Source organism: Gordionus sp. m RMFG-2023, chromosome 2 (genome assembly GCF_954871325.1).
Source record: "Gordionus sp. m RMFG-2023 chromosome 2, tfGorSpeb1-WG-v2, whole genome shotgun sequence".
Lineage (NCBI taxonomy): Eukaryota > Metazoa > Nematomorpha > Gordioida > Chordodea > Parachordodidae > Gordionus > Gordionus sp. m RMFG-2023.
In genome coordinates this window covers 55303253-55319447 of record NC_088776.1, presented here as the reverse complement: position 1 = coordinate 55319447, position 16195 = coordinate 55303253, and the positions used below count along the sequence as shown (strand labels likewise).

Genomic DNA, 16195 nt, shown 5'->3' with positions numbered 1-16195 from the left:
TGGTGGTTAGAGCTCCTTTTAGATGACATGATGGAAGCTATATAAGTAAACGAGAAAATTATTGTGAAATATTAAATTTCTAAAAGATTTCTTCCATTTTAAATGATATATAAACGGCACAGTTGACCATTATTGTTTATCTAAAATATGCAATCATAAGCTCTCAGCCGTTGTAGTAATAATCTTAAATTACATAGCAACACAAATAATAGATGCTGGTAAAATAAAATCACTATAAAATATTTGGCAGAAATAATTATCCAAATATATTGAAACCTGGAGTTATTTACACGGCAATGCCATAGAAATGAAATATTTTCTAACTATAAAAGGACCAAAATGATATGATAAAAAAGATTTTATATTTTATCGAACCACCTTGGTATATTATATCTTAAAATAATAGTAGTTTGTAATAATATCAAAAATATACTTGTATTAAAAATTTAACTCAAAACTGTTTTCGAGAAAGAAAAAAAAATAGCTTTCCTAAAAACACGTTAAAAAAAGAAAATAAAATATATCAAATTTATTACATCTATAGCAGAATGAATCATAAAATGTTTTGTTTTTAAAATTATTTATAAATAAATAGATGGCGTTAAATACTTTAATGCAGATTGTTACTATATATATTATCAAAACCATTTATTAGTAAAATTTATTATAATATTAACTGTAATATATTATATAACTGTCAAATACGTCTATAAAAATGGCATTTATCTAATATTTTATAAACAATTATATATATTAGAGGATTATAAACTATACTTACTTTTTATAAATAAATCTCTTATACTTATTGGACCTTGAAAATATTTTTAGGAATAGGTATGATAATAAAATTTAAAAATAAATATACAGTTAATTAGTCTTTTTCACGGCTAATTACAATAATAATATATGATTATATTTATTTAATTAGGGTTATATGGTAATAATTGGCGTACGCAGCGGGGGGGGGTGGGGCAGGGGGACAAATCTCCCCCAATGCCAAAAAATGCAGATGCCGGATTATATTTTTCAAAAATATTATTGTTAATATTAATTTATATTTGTTAATATTTATTACTATCTCATATATTATATATTTAATTACATTTATTTTCACATTCATCTACTAAGTTATTTTATCAATTAATTTCGATTTCAAGTTTTCCTTGGCGTAATTTACCTGTTATTTAAAAAATTTAGTGGCGTAATATTTATCTAAATTTCTAGTTAAATAATAATTATCTCTGAAATTCCTTGTCCAACAGGGAGAAAGAAATTGCAATCTTCTCCAACGAGATGGAGTCTCCGCCATCAAGCAGTAACAGCTTTTATGGAGTTAGAAGAGCCGATTATTAATGCTATTACTGAAATATCACAATGGCTTGAAAGAAATATTTCCTCAGAAGCAAAATTATTGGATTCAATACTTATTCCAAATTTTTTTTCTCATTAGAATGTATTATTTAATTATACAACTTTATGTAATACTTTTCAAAAACATAACATTGACTTGATTAAGAAGATGAGAATAGCGGAGAGCATTTTATTAGAACTCAAGGAAATTTGATGAAGAATTTCATATTTTATATGTTATTGTTGAGTCAAAAGCAGAGGTATAAGAGTTTAATATTTGTTCCCTCGACTTGCAGCAAGCAAGCTCATCGTCAAAACATTAATATAGGATCAGTAAAAGAGTATTATAAAACAAATGTCCCCTCTCCCAACCTTTTTCATATGGTGATAGAAAAAAAATATAAATATTTGTTAGATTTTTATCATGAAGATGTTAAAATATCTTATGATGCCTTATTAGCTGAATAACTATGATTTAAAGATTAACTATGGTTGATACAGTCCCAAAAAATGCTATGGATGCTTTGCATTATTTCAAACACATTTTAGATTATACTCCCAATGTATTAAAATGGTTATATATATTAGCAGCTCTTTAGTAAACTAATGTGAGAACATTCTCTTTTTTAGGAAGAATAACAGAGCTTTGCAGAGGTACTATTTGCAGGACATGGCTATTTTATATAAAATTTTTCCGGCCCGGATTTTTGAAAATAAAATTTTCAGGCCCGGCCCGAATTTTTTAAAAAAAATTATATTTATTTTTGATTTTTATAGCTAATAATGGCGATTTCAAATATTTGGTTTTAAAATATACAGCTCGGCCCGGATATTTTTTCTAAAAAAATTTTCAGGCCCGGCCCGGGTGTTTTTTTATAAAATAATTACGGGCCCCCGCCCGTGTATATTTAAAAAAATTAAAATACGGTCCGGCTCGGGGGCTGGGCCTGCAAGTCTGTGAAAAACATACCTATGAAATACAAAATCTGAAAGTAGATTGAATGATTTGAATCTTTTGAATATTCATAGGCATTTAACGCCAAGGAAGGATAGATAATTGAAAAATTAGCTCAAAACATACAAATTCAATTATTCCTAAGAAACTTTTTGTGTATTAATTTATATTTCCAACATTTATATTTTTTATACTTTATATATTTTAAAAGCTCAAAAAATTCAAATTTCAATTTTAGGTCATTTAAGTGATTCATATCGTGGGTTGTATTCACTTTATATTTTATAATTCACATTTATTTTATAGTTTTTCAATCCCGGTTTTATATAATTTTTTTAATTCACATTAGTTTAAAATTGTGTATTAGAAAAGTTATTAGTCCTAATAAATTTATGCTTAGTATTTTTAATTAACAATAATATTTCTTAAAAAATTTTATTATCCTCCCCCCCCCCCAGACCAAATTTCTGCGTACGCGCCTGATAATAATTTAAATAATAAAAGTCAATTAAACAAACTGTTAAAGCTAAATTAATATTTAGTGAGTTATTGATATTATATTTTTAAAACAGAATTTGATTGCAAGCTGACATATTGAAAATATAATTTATATGTATTAATCTAATCTAATAATTAAAATAGTATTCATTTAATAAAAATTTAAATAGTTTTATTAATTTCTAAATAATAATATTAAATCTATATATTACTTAATGGAATTGAAATCATTCAGGGGGCAATCAAAATTATTTTTAGTTCAAGGGAATATTGAGGAGCCATTAAAAAAATTTTGCTTCAGGGGGCTATTCAAATTTTTTAGTTGGCTCGAGCCCCTGCGCCTCCCTCCTAGTGAGCCACTGATGCAAGGAATTGTTCAGAGGGTAAATTTTTTGAAAGTCAATTTTAATTATTTACAATTATCATTATCTCGAGTATATGAATTCAGATTATGACAATTTTGTACAAAGTGTTTTTGTGGGAATTAAAATTTTTTAAAAGTTCCCAATGGTGCGGCCAAAATAAGATTTAAAAAGAAAATAAATCAACATTTATGTTTTTAAATCTGAATTTTATACTATCTTCATTTCAAAAACGTCTCCAAGAATCTCTCCCCTCTTCAAGCTTTTTTTTCATCTCAAAAACTTTTATTACATTCCAAGAATTATTTACCATCTTCGATCCACCACAATTTTTAAATTTCCTTAATTAAATATTTGAAACTTCCAACGAATCTCTTACTGAAGAAATTATTAATCCTCAAATCATAATTCATGGTTACAAGAATCACTTCCTAGCAAGCTAGGGGCATCAGCTTGCGTTAACTCCTACCCCTTCTTATCAATCGATTCATCGCTTCCCGTCTCTCATCTGATCCATATATTCACCAGCATTCTCCCTTTTTAAGCCCTTGTTAGCCGAAGCCTAGATCATTTGGGACATTCCCGCTGTCCCAAACACTTTATGACCTTTCCAGTGTTCATAGAAAAATTGGGATTTTCCATTCAATGAAGGCTTGCTAGCTTTTTCATAGTTTTTCACCAAATAACCCAAGGATCCGGTACGAGTTTCTGGAAACCAAATCATACCCTCTCCTCTAACAACTCAATTTCCTGGTTCCACTGACGATCTAAGATTTTCTATTGGACTAAGGCTCAATTGCAGGTTTGTTCATTGCAGAAAAAGTTTAATGCAAGAGTAGACATTGCCTCCATTAGCTCTTTTGTTTAGGACCATTTCCCCGGCATATCAAATGCAGATATTACTTTACGTACACTCAAATCCGCAGGCAATTTATCTAGCAATCTGTATATTTAAACGATGAAAAATATGAAATGACCTTAATTCCTTAGTCAAGGAGTCAGCTCCTGGTTTGGGACTTTCCCTGCATTGATCCAAATGGACCATCTAACAGAAACGTCGATGTCCTAACCCTTAAAGAAATCCGTAAATCGTAAAACTACCAAAAAAATTCTTATATCCATTGCCTGCCCTATTCTCATCACCTTCGGCAGCTAAGCACAATATTTATTTAAAGTATTAAGGAGACGAATTTGCAAAAAACTCGATTAACTTAAGGAATCCCTTTTCTTACGGCAAAGAGTTGCTATCGCCATTTCGCTTTATCTAATATCTAAGTTTTATCTTTTCCATTGAATAATTTTTCATGCCTCCTTATGCACTCTTTTTTTCCTTCTCCTTCCTTTTCTATTTGCTATTACTTTTTTAGACATCCTCTTTTTAAATCCCTTATAAAAATCTATAAAGAGATTTTAAATATAATCGCTGTCCGTTTATTATAAAATATTTTGTCGAAATTCAGTTTGGGGCGGGTGCATGCATTTATATGCATTCAAAACACCAAGAAAATATTTATTTTAAAAAGTTTTCTATGTAATAAAATTGTCATGGTTGATAGAATTTGGATTGTGAGATTATGAACCTAAATATAAAATAGAAATAAAAATATAATTAAATACTAAAATTATAGTTTTTTAATCCTTTATTAAATACTAATACTTATAATAAATTACAAATTATATAAATTAATATAAAGAGAAAACATAACCAAAAATTAAAAATTAATATAAGAAAAAGTAAAAAAATAAAATACTAAAAATTATGTTAAAAAAATTAATTCAAAAAGTTATCATATTATATAGTATTATTATTTACATTATATAATACTCGTCCATATTCAAATTTTACATGAACTCTAAATATTCAACTTTATATAAAAAAAACTATTTTCCGCAAATATTTAAATTTATATAAACAAGACTATTTTAATGTATGTGATACAATCTTATGAATCACAACAATAATAATGTTCTATCTTTTTCCCCAATGTTTTATTCATTATAGGACACTATTTATAACCAATCATATACCATTGCTTTTATCATGCTCTAATAAAAAATATTTAATTTTTTAAAAATTACTACGTCAGTTTTTTTTATAAATTCATAAAAAATATTCAAGCTAAAATAATTAAGAGTAAGAAAAAGGTGGCTCTTGAGAGTTTTCCCACTAGTAGTATTAATATAAGGCAACTAAATTCTTAATGAGTAAAGAAACTATAAAATATTTTTTGATTTAATTCCTCGAGTCTCTAACTGGTATATTTTGTAGATTACGGTAAGGTTATCAATAGATCATTAGATTAATTGTTCAATTTAAAATAATTATTTTACCACTAATGAGACACCAGTAGAAATATCCCTCTCTCCTCCATTAGTTAATTTTGCAGTGTATTATTATATAAATCTCTTTATCCATTCAACACTCAATATTTTCTTTGATTTTACATAACAATTTTGTTAATATTAGATCTCAATACAAATCAAGAGAGAATTATAGCTTATCTATCACACTTTTACACAATCTATTACGATTTTGATTATGATTACAAGTATGACCTTGCCTATCCATATTATCAATTTTTAGAACCAGAAAAGGAAATATATATGGGTGATATAGGTTCACAAACACAAACACTCAATTTTTATTTTTATCCTGATGAATTTGACAAAATGTGAAGACAAGCGGCATGATTATGAATCAATTTTTTATAGTTACTATATGCTATGAATAGTAAAATAAAATCAAATGTAAATCTTTTTTTTTAAATTTTAATATATTTGAATAAATGCGAAATATTAAAATACTCCTCTGGACTAGGCTTGAAAATGCAATTTTAAAGTCTTGAATAAATAATCTTGAAAATCACTATGATAATAGGAATACCAAAAACAATTATATAACATCTTGAAGTTATTTTTAGATTTGGATTAATTTTATCCCAATAGGGTTCTAGGTTCTTCTTTATACAAGATGAGGAGATCGCAAGCTTAATACTAGTAAAGCCGTATTCTAATCGCTAATTCCCTGATTTAAATACAGTATACTATTTTAAGGACCTCATGGCAATAAAATTTTTACCTAATTCCCTATTGGGCTGAGGCAAGGTGTCACTATTTCGGGAATAATAATTTTATAAAAATATTCAGTAAATTCTACAACAAATTAACAATTGTTTTGGCCTGACAATCTCAGCTTTTTTTAAAAGTTGGCATTTAATAGTTTGTATTGCAACTAAAATATATAAAAATTTTAGATTCGGTACTTGTTGAGCTGTCTCAATATGGATGCCCAAAGTGTAGAATTTATTTAAAACTTAATTTTTAAATGCAAATATCTATAGATGTTGTTGGGCTCTCTTTAATATTATATAAAAAATATAACACGTATTAAAGTTATGATAAAGTAAAGGGACATAAATAATTCAATTTCTTTCTTTCAAATAATTTCTAAATTACTAAAGTTTTCTTCTGTTGCGGTAAATAATTAACTTTAAAAAACAACTTTAAAATACACATTAGGGTGTGACTTTATTATTTATGGTTCTTAAGAAGTTGGTTTCTAAACACTAAATAATGGTGAGCTGAGCCATGTCTACTTGGTTTTCATAGTAGTAAACTATGACACATCCTGTTAACAAGCGTTTTAATTGTGGCTAATATGAACATGATAAATTTATGAGTTATAAGAGCCAAAAAATAAATACTTTAATGAAATATAAAATAAATGTGCTCCATCAGAAATTGCGTTTTACTTTTTTAATAAATTATTTTATGATTATTTACTAATTTATCTATCCCATACCATCAGCATAAATTCATATCCTAGGTTCCTTCCTATAAAATTCTAAAACTATTTTTTTAAAAAATTAAAGAATGAGGTAAAATATTTAATAAGATCTAAATAATTATGAGCAAAATCGCCAGGTTTATTTTGGCTAAAATATTACAGCCATTTTTAAATATCGGGGGCCGTTTAACAACACTTGACTAGGTTTCAGCTTTCTATCAATCATATTTTTAAATTCAATATATAATTAAGATTCCTTTACAAATAAAAGTATTGAATCAGGTGTGTTTACTGTTTGTATGGTGATTTTTATAGGGACAGAAAACTAAACAATATTTCAAGTAAAAACAAATATCTTAAAACAATCTTTTAGGTAGGTAATAAGTCATTTTAGAATTATATTTAAATTAAAAAATGGAATGATTTCCTAAACATTTTATTTGAATTAATTTTTGAAATTATACTAAAAAATAACCGATGAAAATTTAAAAATTGTTATCATATTAAGTTAAACGAATTATAGAATTACTCAAATAATATTTTTGCTCAAAATACTTTTAATTGAAAATCGATGATCTAATACCCTGAGCAATTCTTTATTAATTTTACCCAACTCTCTTTTAGTAAAAAATTAATTATCATTTCCAATATTTACCATATATTTATTTCTCTTCTTTGTATATATTTATTTATCGATTGATCACTCTAAAATGATTTAAAAACAAAAGATTTATATAAACTTGTTTTAATTGATACCCTTTTTGTTTTAGCAATATATTTGTCAATTCTAAGAATAATTCAATAAAATTATTTAGGGGAAAGAATAAATTATCAATGTTTTTCTACATATTTCATTAATTTCTATCAGCAGGGTCCATAGTTATTTAAACTAAAATTTGGACAAGCAAAATTCTAACTTTCAAAAATTTAAAAATTTTTAAACGATAATAAAAAAAATATTTCCAATAAAGATAATTTTAGTTTTATTAAAATTTCAAAACATACTGAACCAATAGGTTTTTGAAGAGTTTTCCTAATAGAAACTAGTCGATAGCAGCCTTGAATCTCATTGCAAAAATTGATGCTACCCTTTTCTTGATAATGAGTTAATTAGGACCTGTCTGACTCTCACTCATAAAAATATATATAAAAGATATTTCACAAATAAAATTAATCGTTAATATTATAAACGTAAATAAATATTATTCTATTGTAATACATATTCATCTTTAAAATTTTCTTAAATTAATATACCTCTTAAACAATCCGAGGTTTAATGTGAGAGAATCTAAATTGTTGATAACAATATACTATTCACGCCTAGTAAAGTCTGTAACTATAAAATCTAAGAGTAAAGTAAATAATAGGCTAGCTTAATCAAGGGGGGGAGGGGGGGGTTATTAATGAAAACAGATAAAAATTTGATCCCCTCTCTCATCTCAAAAAATGAATAAAATAAATAATTTAAAAAAATATTTATTTGAAATAATAATAAGAAGTAACATTTTTAAAAAAAAATTGCATTACAATTTAATTCAATTAAAATATTTCACAGAATAAAAAGTACTTCTAAATTTTTATATAATTGTATAATCGACAAAAAATGTTTCCCGACCGATTCTTATAATTTTGCCTATGCCATTTTATTCGTATTGTTAAATGGCCCGTTTTGAGCCATTTTTAAAAATGGCTAACTCTATTTTTTATCCAGAAAAATATTACACAAGCCTGATTTCTCATAGATGGCACAAAGGTTTAGACATCGAGGTAGGAAATATTTTTCTCGCTAAAATATTGAGTTAGCCGTTAAATCAAATCGAGCCAACACTACATTTTATTTAAGAAATAATTAATCTTTTTATACCACTGCTGGCTGATATAAAAAAAACTGATATCTATTTTTTTTTTCAATATAGATGATGAAAATTTAGACGAAATATCAACTCAATTTATGATTTATATAAGTTGAACTTATCGTGATAAATAATCCTCAGAAAAATGACTGTGGAAGGTTTGAAAATAACAATTGAAGTAAGAGAATTTTTTGTTGAATACAAAGTTATGGTGGTGAAAGCTTTTGAAGGTTACATTTCTTTTTAAATAATTTTTAGGATAATGTTTATATTGTTATATTATATATAATTCTGGAGAAAAGAAGGGTGGGGGGGGGCGTGGAGATAAAATTTTTATTAGCTTTAAAAATATTTACGAGAAAAGGCAAATTTCATGCCTGACTCCCACTTTCGAATGCCAATACCTAACACATATTCTATGCTTATTAACGATCCATTATAAATATGTCACTATTTTATGATTTATAAGGTAAACTAGATGTTTTAAAGAGCCGCCGAATTTATTTTTATCTTAGGCCTAAAAATGTCTTGACAGAGCCCGTCAATTAAACACCTAATTGATTTGAAGGAGAGTTTTAAAGTCCCCGATTTGAATAACGATATTTAGTTTTTCTATATTTTATTATCACTTTATAACGATATTTTTTATACATTATAAATATCATTAAGTTAATTAATTATTATAAAGATTTCTTTAGTCGATTTTTTATAAGGTCAAGTTTCACATATGGTAATTCTGACTGTTTTGACAAATGCTCGTTACATCATTATTTCTATTATAGAATGTGGTTAAGATACGGTGCTTATATTTTTTAAATTTTTCCGCGAAAATGATATCATTCGATCCCATAAATATTGAATTTATTGCAGAAAATGAATTCATATATATAAATCCTAATTTCCAATCCCCACCTTTTAAACTTATTTCAGTAATATGTTCATAATTCATTTAGATTTACTAAAAATAAACATGGAAACTTTTTATCAATTGAAAAATAAATTAAGGTTTTTTCTAGTAAAATTTAATCAGAATGTTTTGGGTTAAAAAATATATATGATTTCTAATAAAATCCTTTATATATTTATTACTTTTAATCTATATAATAATTTATTTTATTTCAAAAAGTGTGATATTGGTGAAATGACTCCTGGTATACCTACAAGTCTTCCATTATGGGTGGCAATTCATCTGAAACAAAGGCGTAAATGTTCAATTATACCTCCTAAATGGATGGATATTGGTAAATCATTAAATTATAGATACTATAAACATTGATTAATAATACATTTTACCTGTATATTAATAACTATATGTTATAATCTTAATATTTTATAACATAAAAATTATACAAAAAATGATTGTACATTATTTACTTAGTAAAATAAAAAAATCATTTCTTTTTTAAGATTTCTTTAAAAATCCTAAGTTTGATTTACAATGATGTTTAATATTTTAAAATACAAATTAGGATACATCATATTTAGTAAAAATTAATATATCAATTTAATTTTTACTAATTGTGATGCATTTACATAATTTACCTTTATAATAGTATGTGTTTGTGCTAATATGTTATTATATTATGTATAATTAGTTATATTTCTAATATTTGTAATATTCATTTAAATTATTTTTTCAAAATTAAAGATACCTTGGAAGAATTAAAGATGCTAGAGAAAGAAAATCAGTATTTTACAGCTATGCCTAGCCCACATTACATGGAAATAGCCAATTTACTAATGCAAGAGTATTTTTTTGATATCAATATTAAAATTTTGACTTAAATTTTTTGATGTTTATTTATTACATTGTTCATACACAAAGTTTAGGAAATAAATGACATAATTTTCTTTTAAAACTTTAATAAATTTATATAAAAAAATTATCTTAAAGATTGAGTTTGAAAAATTATAGAAGAAATAATATTTTAGTTACAAATTTTTTCTTTGGCATATTTATCATAATAAGGGGCTCTCACACATAATAACTACTTGGGTCAATATACAATTTTTGAAATTATTGTTTTCTAGATACACATCAATTAAGAGACAGCATGTAAAATAACTATTATATTAAAATCATTATAAAGAATACAATATTGCCTAAATTTAGATAATACTCTATCAAATAAATATATAAAAAAATATTTACATGATATTTATTTTTTTAGTAAAATAAATATATATTATATTATTTAGACTATGAAAAATTTATAATATTTTAATGTCTTTTATATATAAATAATCAACTCTTTTTGTTCTAATTAAAGATTTTTTTTATTTAAAAAAACTAATATTTATGCTAAGAGCTAGTGAAGATATTGTGGATTGTTGCAAAGTAAAATTGTTGTTGAAAGATCTGTGGGACCTTAGGATATCTAAGCTTAAATCCAGTATACAAACCCTAACCCAAAATGCCTCTAACATTAATCATGTTCAAGTATATTACCATATAAAATTGTTGAATGAGAAGTATTATGAGAACAAGAATTTATAAATTTTCAAAAATTTTTATTCAGTTTAAAAAAAATTGAATCTTCAACAAAGATATTCCAATATCAAATATCAGCCAACGATATTGTTTGATCACCTTTATTTTTACTAATATCAAATTATTTAAACCTCTAAAACAGAGTTTGACTTTTTTTTATTAATTTGTGATTTCATCTTGAAATATTTTTTATGCATAAAAATATCAAAATATTATTCTTTTTTTCATAGGTGATTTATTTTATTTACAACTTTAAATATGCATATATTAAAAAATATATAAGGTGAATTCCATGACAAATCAACATGTTGACCCCCATTAGATTTTTTTAATATTTTTGTTGCATATATTATAACTAAGAAAAAAATGAAATTTTAGCCTCCAACTCCAAACATGGACTGAGATACAGGCCTCCAAAGGTTAAAAAAAATGGGGCATTTTGGTCAAAATGCTCTCCCTTTGATTTCAAATATCTTTAAATATAATTGAGATAAAAGCGTTATTTAATTTCTAGCCTAATGGTAGACTTTTAAAAGTTATATAGTGTTAAATACTGTTTAAAAAATTTAAATATCAAAAATTGTCATAAAATTAAATCAACAGTTTTTTATGGATTTAGAACTATATAATAAATTTGCAAAATTTTAAGTTGGTTCAAGCTCAGGCTTAGAAGATATGGTATTTTAATTATTCGTCAATTGCAAAAATTCATATTAAATATTTTAGAATTAATTGTAAATATATTTAAAAAATATTTTAAAAATTTTATGTATTTAAATTAGAGACCTCCAGTGGTACCATTTGCATAGCCCGGCCTGGTGATAAATTTTGACTTATATTACATTTATTGCTTAATATAAAATATTTATTTAGAATATTTGCAATAGACTAATGATTAAAATGCCATATTTCCTAAACTTGAGCTCGGTCCAACTTGAAAATTTACTTATCCATTACCGGTTTTTTACATTTAAAATTTTAATTTTTTAAAATTGTCAACATTGTAAAAAGACAGTATTTTACCCAAAATGCCCCATTATCCGACATTTTGAGGCCTATATCTCAGTCACTGTTTGGAGTTGGAGGCTAAAAAAAGTTTTCCTTAGTTATAATATGTTTGTAATAATTTTAGAAAAATCTGAAATCGTGTTTTTTTGTTGATTTGTCATGGAATTCACTTTATATTAAGACTTATATAATACGTAAAAATAATTATATATGAAAAACGTTTAAAAAACTTAAAAAAGGAACATGTCACCCTAAAGTGGAGGGAATGCTTTTGAAATTGGATCAGTGGATTTCTTGAAATCTACCGACTAAGTTTGTATCCCTCATTGTAGCCATCTGTAATGAGTCTTTTTTTGGCGATGACTGATAAAACGGATAGCCTCCCTTCCAAACATCCCTAGGGTGTTAGTGACTATATAATACGTAAAAATAATTATATATTAAAAACGTTTAAAAAACTTAAAAAAGGAACATGTCACCCTAAAGTGGAGGGAATGCTTTTGAAATTGGATCAGTGGATTTCTTGAAATCTACCGACTAAGTTTGTATCCCTCATTGTAGCCATCTGTAATGAGTCTTTTTTTGGCGATGACTGATAAAACGGATAGCCTCCCTTCCAAACATCCCTAGGGTGTTAGTGACTATTGGTATAAAAACTGGAGACTGGCATATTTTTTTTTGAAATAATTTCTACCTATTTTTATGGCAGAAAAGTTAGACTTCACTGCAAAGTTACCCACATGTAGTCCCAGATTATTGTGGAAAACCATTTGTCTAGGGAGGATTATGACATCCGGGCGTAGGGCGTTATCATTTTAAATACCCACTGATTAATGATGAGATGGAATATTAATTTTAATCGCAGCTAGGAGACTGTTGTTAATAAGACGGACGTTGACGTCCTCGGGAGAACTTGTAGTGCATGAGATGATAGATATAGATGTAAATTTCATGCTATTCAGGGAAATTTCCTAGGAAATTTGAGAAATAAAGATAGTTTTCTTTTAAAAAATATCAAATTATTGAAAACATATGAACTATTAAAATATTATTTAAACAAATATATATAATTGTGATTATTTTGTTCCTTATCTTCGTTTGAAGATGAAAACGATTTCAGATAAGAGCTTAACATCTAGAACCGAAAAATTTATCATTTATAGGAGATCCTTTCCCCGTAGACTGGAGATTTATTCTTATAAAACCAGTTTCCTAACCTTTTCAATTTTTTTTATCAATATAAAGTAATGTTAATTCCTGTAAAATATTTTTATTTTTTTTGTGAGTGTTTCCTTAAATGTTGTCAATAATGTTGCTGGTTTTGTTATTTTTGGCTTTTCCCATTAACATTTGAATTAGCTAATCATTTATTTGTCATATTTTTAAAACGCCAATCGCCATGAGCTGCACACACTATGCGTTCGGTATTTGTTTTTTTTACAAGTGTCCGTTATTATCTTTTTATTACCTGTATCATCAATGGTTTTAATTTTTGTGTTTCCTATTTCTTGCTTTAAGAAATTTATTAGATATATATTCCCCCGTAATGCATATTGGTCCCGTTATCGGGTTTGGGGTTGTTATAATGAAATTTATAATACATTCCCTTCCTTATATTTGTTCATTTTTCTCTAATGAGGATCAAATTTTTAATTATATCTCATCCTGAGATTACTATATTTTTAATCCTTTTATATTCAACTCTTTAATAAATTTTTACTGAGTAAATATCTTGAAGGAAGAATACAAACGCAAGTTTTAAAGATTGGAATAATTTCTTCCAGTAAACACCTTGAGTTATGGAAAATAGGAAATTTGACATAAAGACAGCTTTGCGAATTCAATATCTATTTTGATTTGCTTTTCAGATGATGCAATCTATAAAATGTTTTATTATTGTAATTCTCTTATGTTATATATAAACTTTATATTTTCCTAGGCTAGATAATTAATTAAGACGAGTTTTTTAATGTCCAAAATTGAAAACGAGATAGAATAATAGTGAGTTTGGACGAGTATTATTATAACAAAAATTAAGAAATTTAGGTTCAACCTAAGTAAATTCCCATTAACCTCATCAGAATTTATATTAGTCTGTCTATAATTACATGACCTGTCATTTCTGTTAACAAAAAAATTAATTAACCCTACCTATTCTATATCTCTCAAACATTCATTAGCCACCACCTTTATCCAATATTCCTCTAGTCTTCTATCATATTACTCCTTATCTTTACCTCAGTTATTATATGTTTAACTCTAAATTATTTTTTGCTAATTAAAAAATTTCCTTCAGATTAACATTGCTTGAGTTGAGCTATTATTATATTATCGAGTAAGAAAAACAAATTATAATTTATAAACCACTAGGAAAAAATATTTTTTTGCAAAATATAAAAATCGTGATTAAAAATAATAAAAAGTATCATATGACAATATATAAGGTGATGATTAGTAAAGGAGAAAAACATAAAGACCTGCGAGAAAGAAATTCAAAAGGGATTCATTCATTCATATTTTATGAGATTATTATTGTTGTTATTTCTAATAATATATAATTCGCATGCAACTTAATTAGTTTGGGAATAAAATAGAAAGTAAATTGTTTTTTATACCCCTTTACGATTACTTTTCAAGACTTTGCATACACTACCAATTTTTGTGAATGTGCATGCAAAAATTTTAGCTAATCCACAAAACTTATTGATAAATATCTTACCTCGAATTCGCACTAACGGTGAATCAAGGGGATATGAAATTCATAGGGATTCAAAATCCTTAATAAATTGATTTCAGTAAGAAAATATAGACATCAATTTTTTTATTTTGAAATAAAGAAGGAGATAAAAAAATGATCAAACATTTTTTATACAAAATATTTTAAAATAATATATTAGATTAACCACTTGACAATGATGGAAATCAATACTGTTCGTGGGATATTGTCATCTGGCTTGGACATTTTGAATGACTTGACTAAGCATAAACGTAATGCACATAACAGCAGTTCACTGCTCCAATCTTCCTACGACCAATATATATTCATCTTCTCTATTATCGGACGACATATGAAATTTTTATTTACCAATTTTTTATATTTATAATAAATTATAGTAAATTATCTATTTTTTGATAATAATATAGATATTTGTTTTATCTTAAAATTATTATCCCTATTACTATCAACAGTTAATACCTATCACAGGCGTTATTCTTCAAGATCAACACTATGAATCTAAAATAACTTAAAATATCAAAAGGGATAGACGGATTGATTGAGAGAGTGATTCAAAATTGCTCCAACCCTTTTTTTTAAAAAACGGCTAACTAAGTATTTTATCCAGAAAAATATTAAGCAAGCCTTAGGATTCTGTTCCTAGAGCACAAAGGTTTGGACATCTTTTAGCGAAATCTCAAGGCTCTTTAACAATATTTTTCTTACTAAAATATTGAGTAGCCATGCTTTGCATCACTAGATAGATAGAATAGAAATCTTGTATCATATTTAATCGCTCACCATATAAAATGAAATTATAAGAATTAAAAAAAATCCAACGCTCAGGAAAAAAATAATTACACGTATTTTATTATTTTCTTAAATAATCAAAAAAAACAATTTATAAGACAAAATATTCTTACTGATTAGAATTTTATATAAGCAGTTAAATAGAAAAATGGGTTCATTGACGAAGAACATGATAAAAAATTATCAAAATATTATTTTTTTTTTTAAGTAGATTGATATATTGTAAACAATTTCCAAATTTCAGCATGATTAAATATTATATAATTTTTTAATATATATTCTAATCATCATGGGAGATGAGGCTGCCAATGAAGCTGATGTAATTGGCCCTGTGAATTGCTATGGCGAGTCTTTGTCTTAAGAAG

At 25.9% G+C, this 16195-nt stretch overlaps 1 protein-coding gene across 1 annotated transcript; it reads left to right on the top strand.

The window, feature by feature from the left end:
• Positions 1-9635: 9635 nt before the first annotated feature.
• Positions 9636-15408, top strand: LOC135924481 (DNA replication complex GINS protein PSF2-like). Its single transcript, XM_065459537.1, has 5 exons — positions 9636-9734; positions 9932-10046; positions 10454-10553; positions 11113-11245; positions 15202-15408. The coding sequence occupies exons 1-5, from the start codon at positions 9636-9638 to the stop codon at positions 15406-15408; spliced, it is 654 nt and encodes a 217-aa protein (XP_065315609.1).
• Positions 15409-16195: the final 787 nt, after the last annotated feature.

Coding starts and splice junctions, on each gene's coding strand:
- LOC135924481 (XM_065459537.1), top strand. CDS start 9,636: ATGATATCATTCGATCCCATAAATATTGAATTTATTGCAGAAAATGAA. Junction 10,554..11,112: donor GCCAATTTACTAATGCAAGA/GTATTTTTTTGA, acceptor ATTTATGCTAAG/AGCTAGTGAAGATATTGTGG. Junction 11,246..15,201: donor CTAACATTAATCATGTTCAA/GTATATTACCAT, acceptor ATAATATATTAG/ATTAACCACTTGACAATGAT.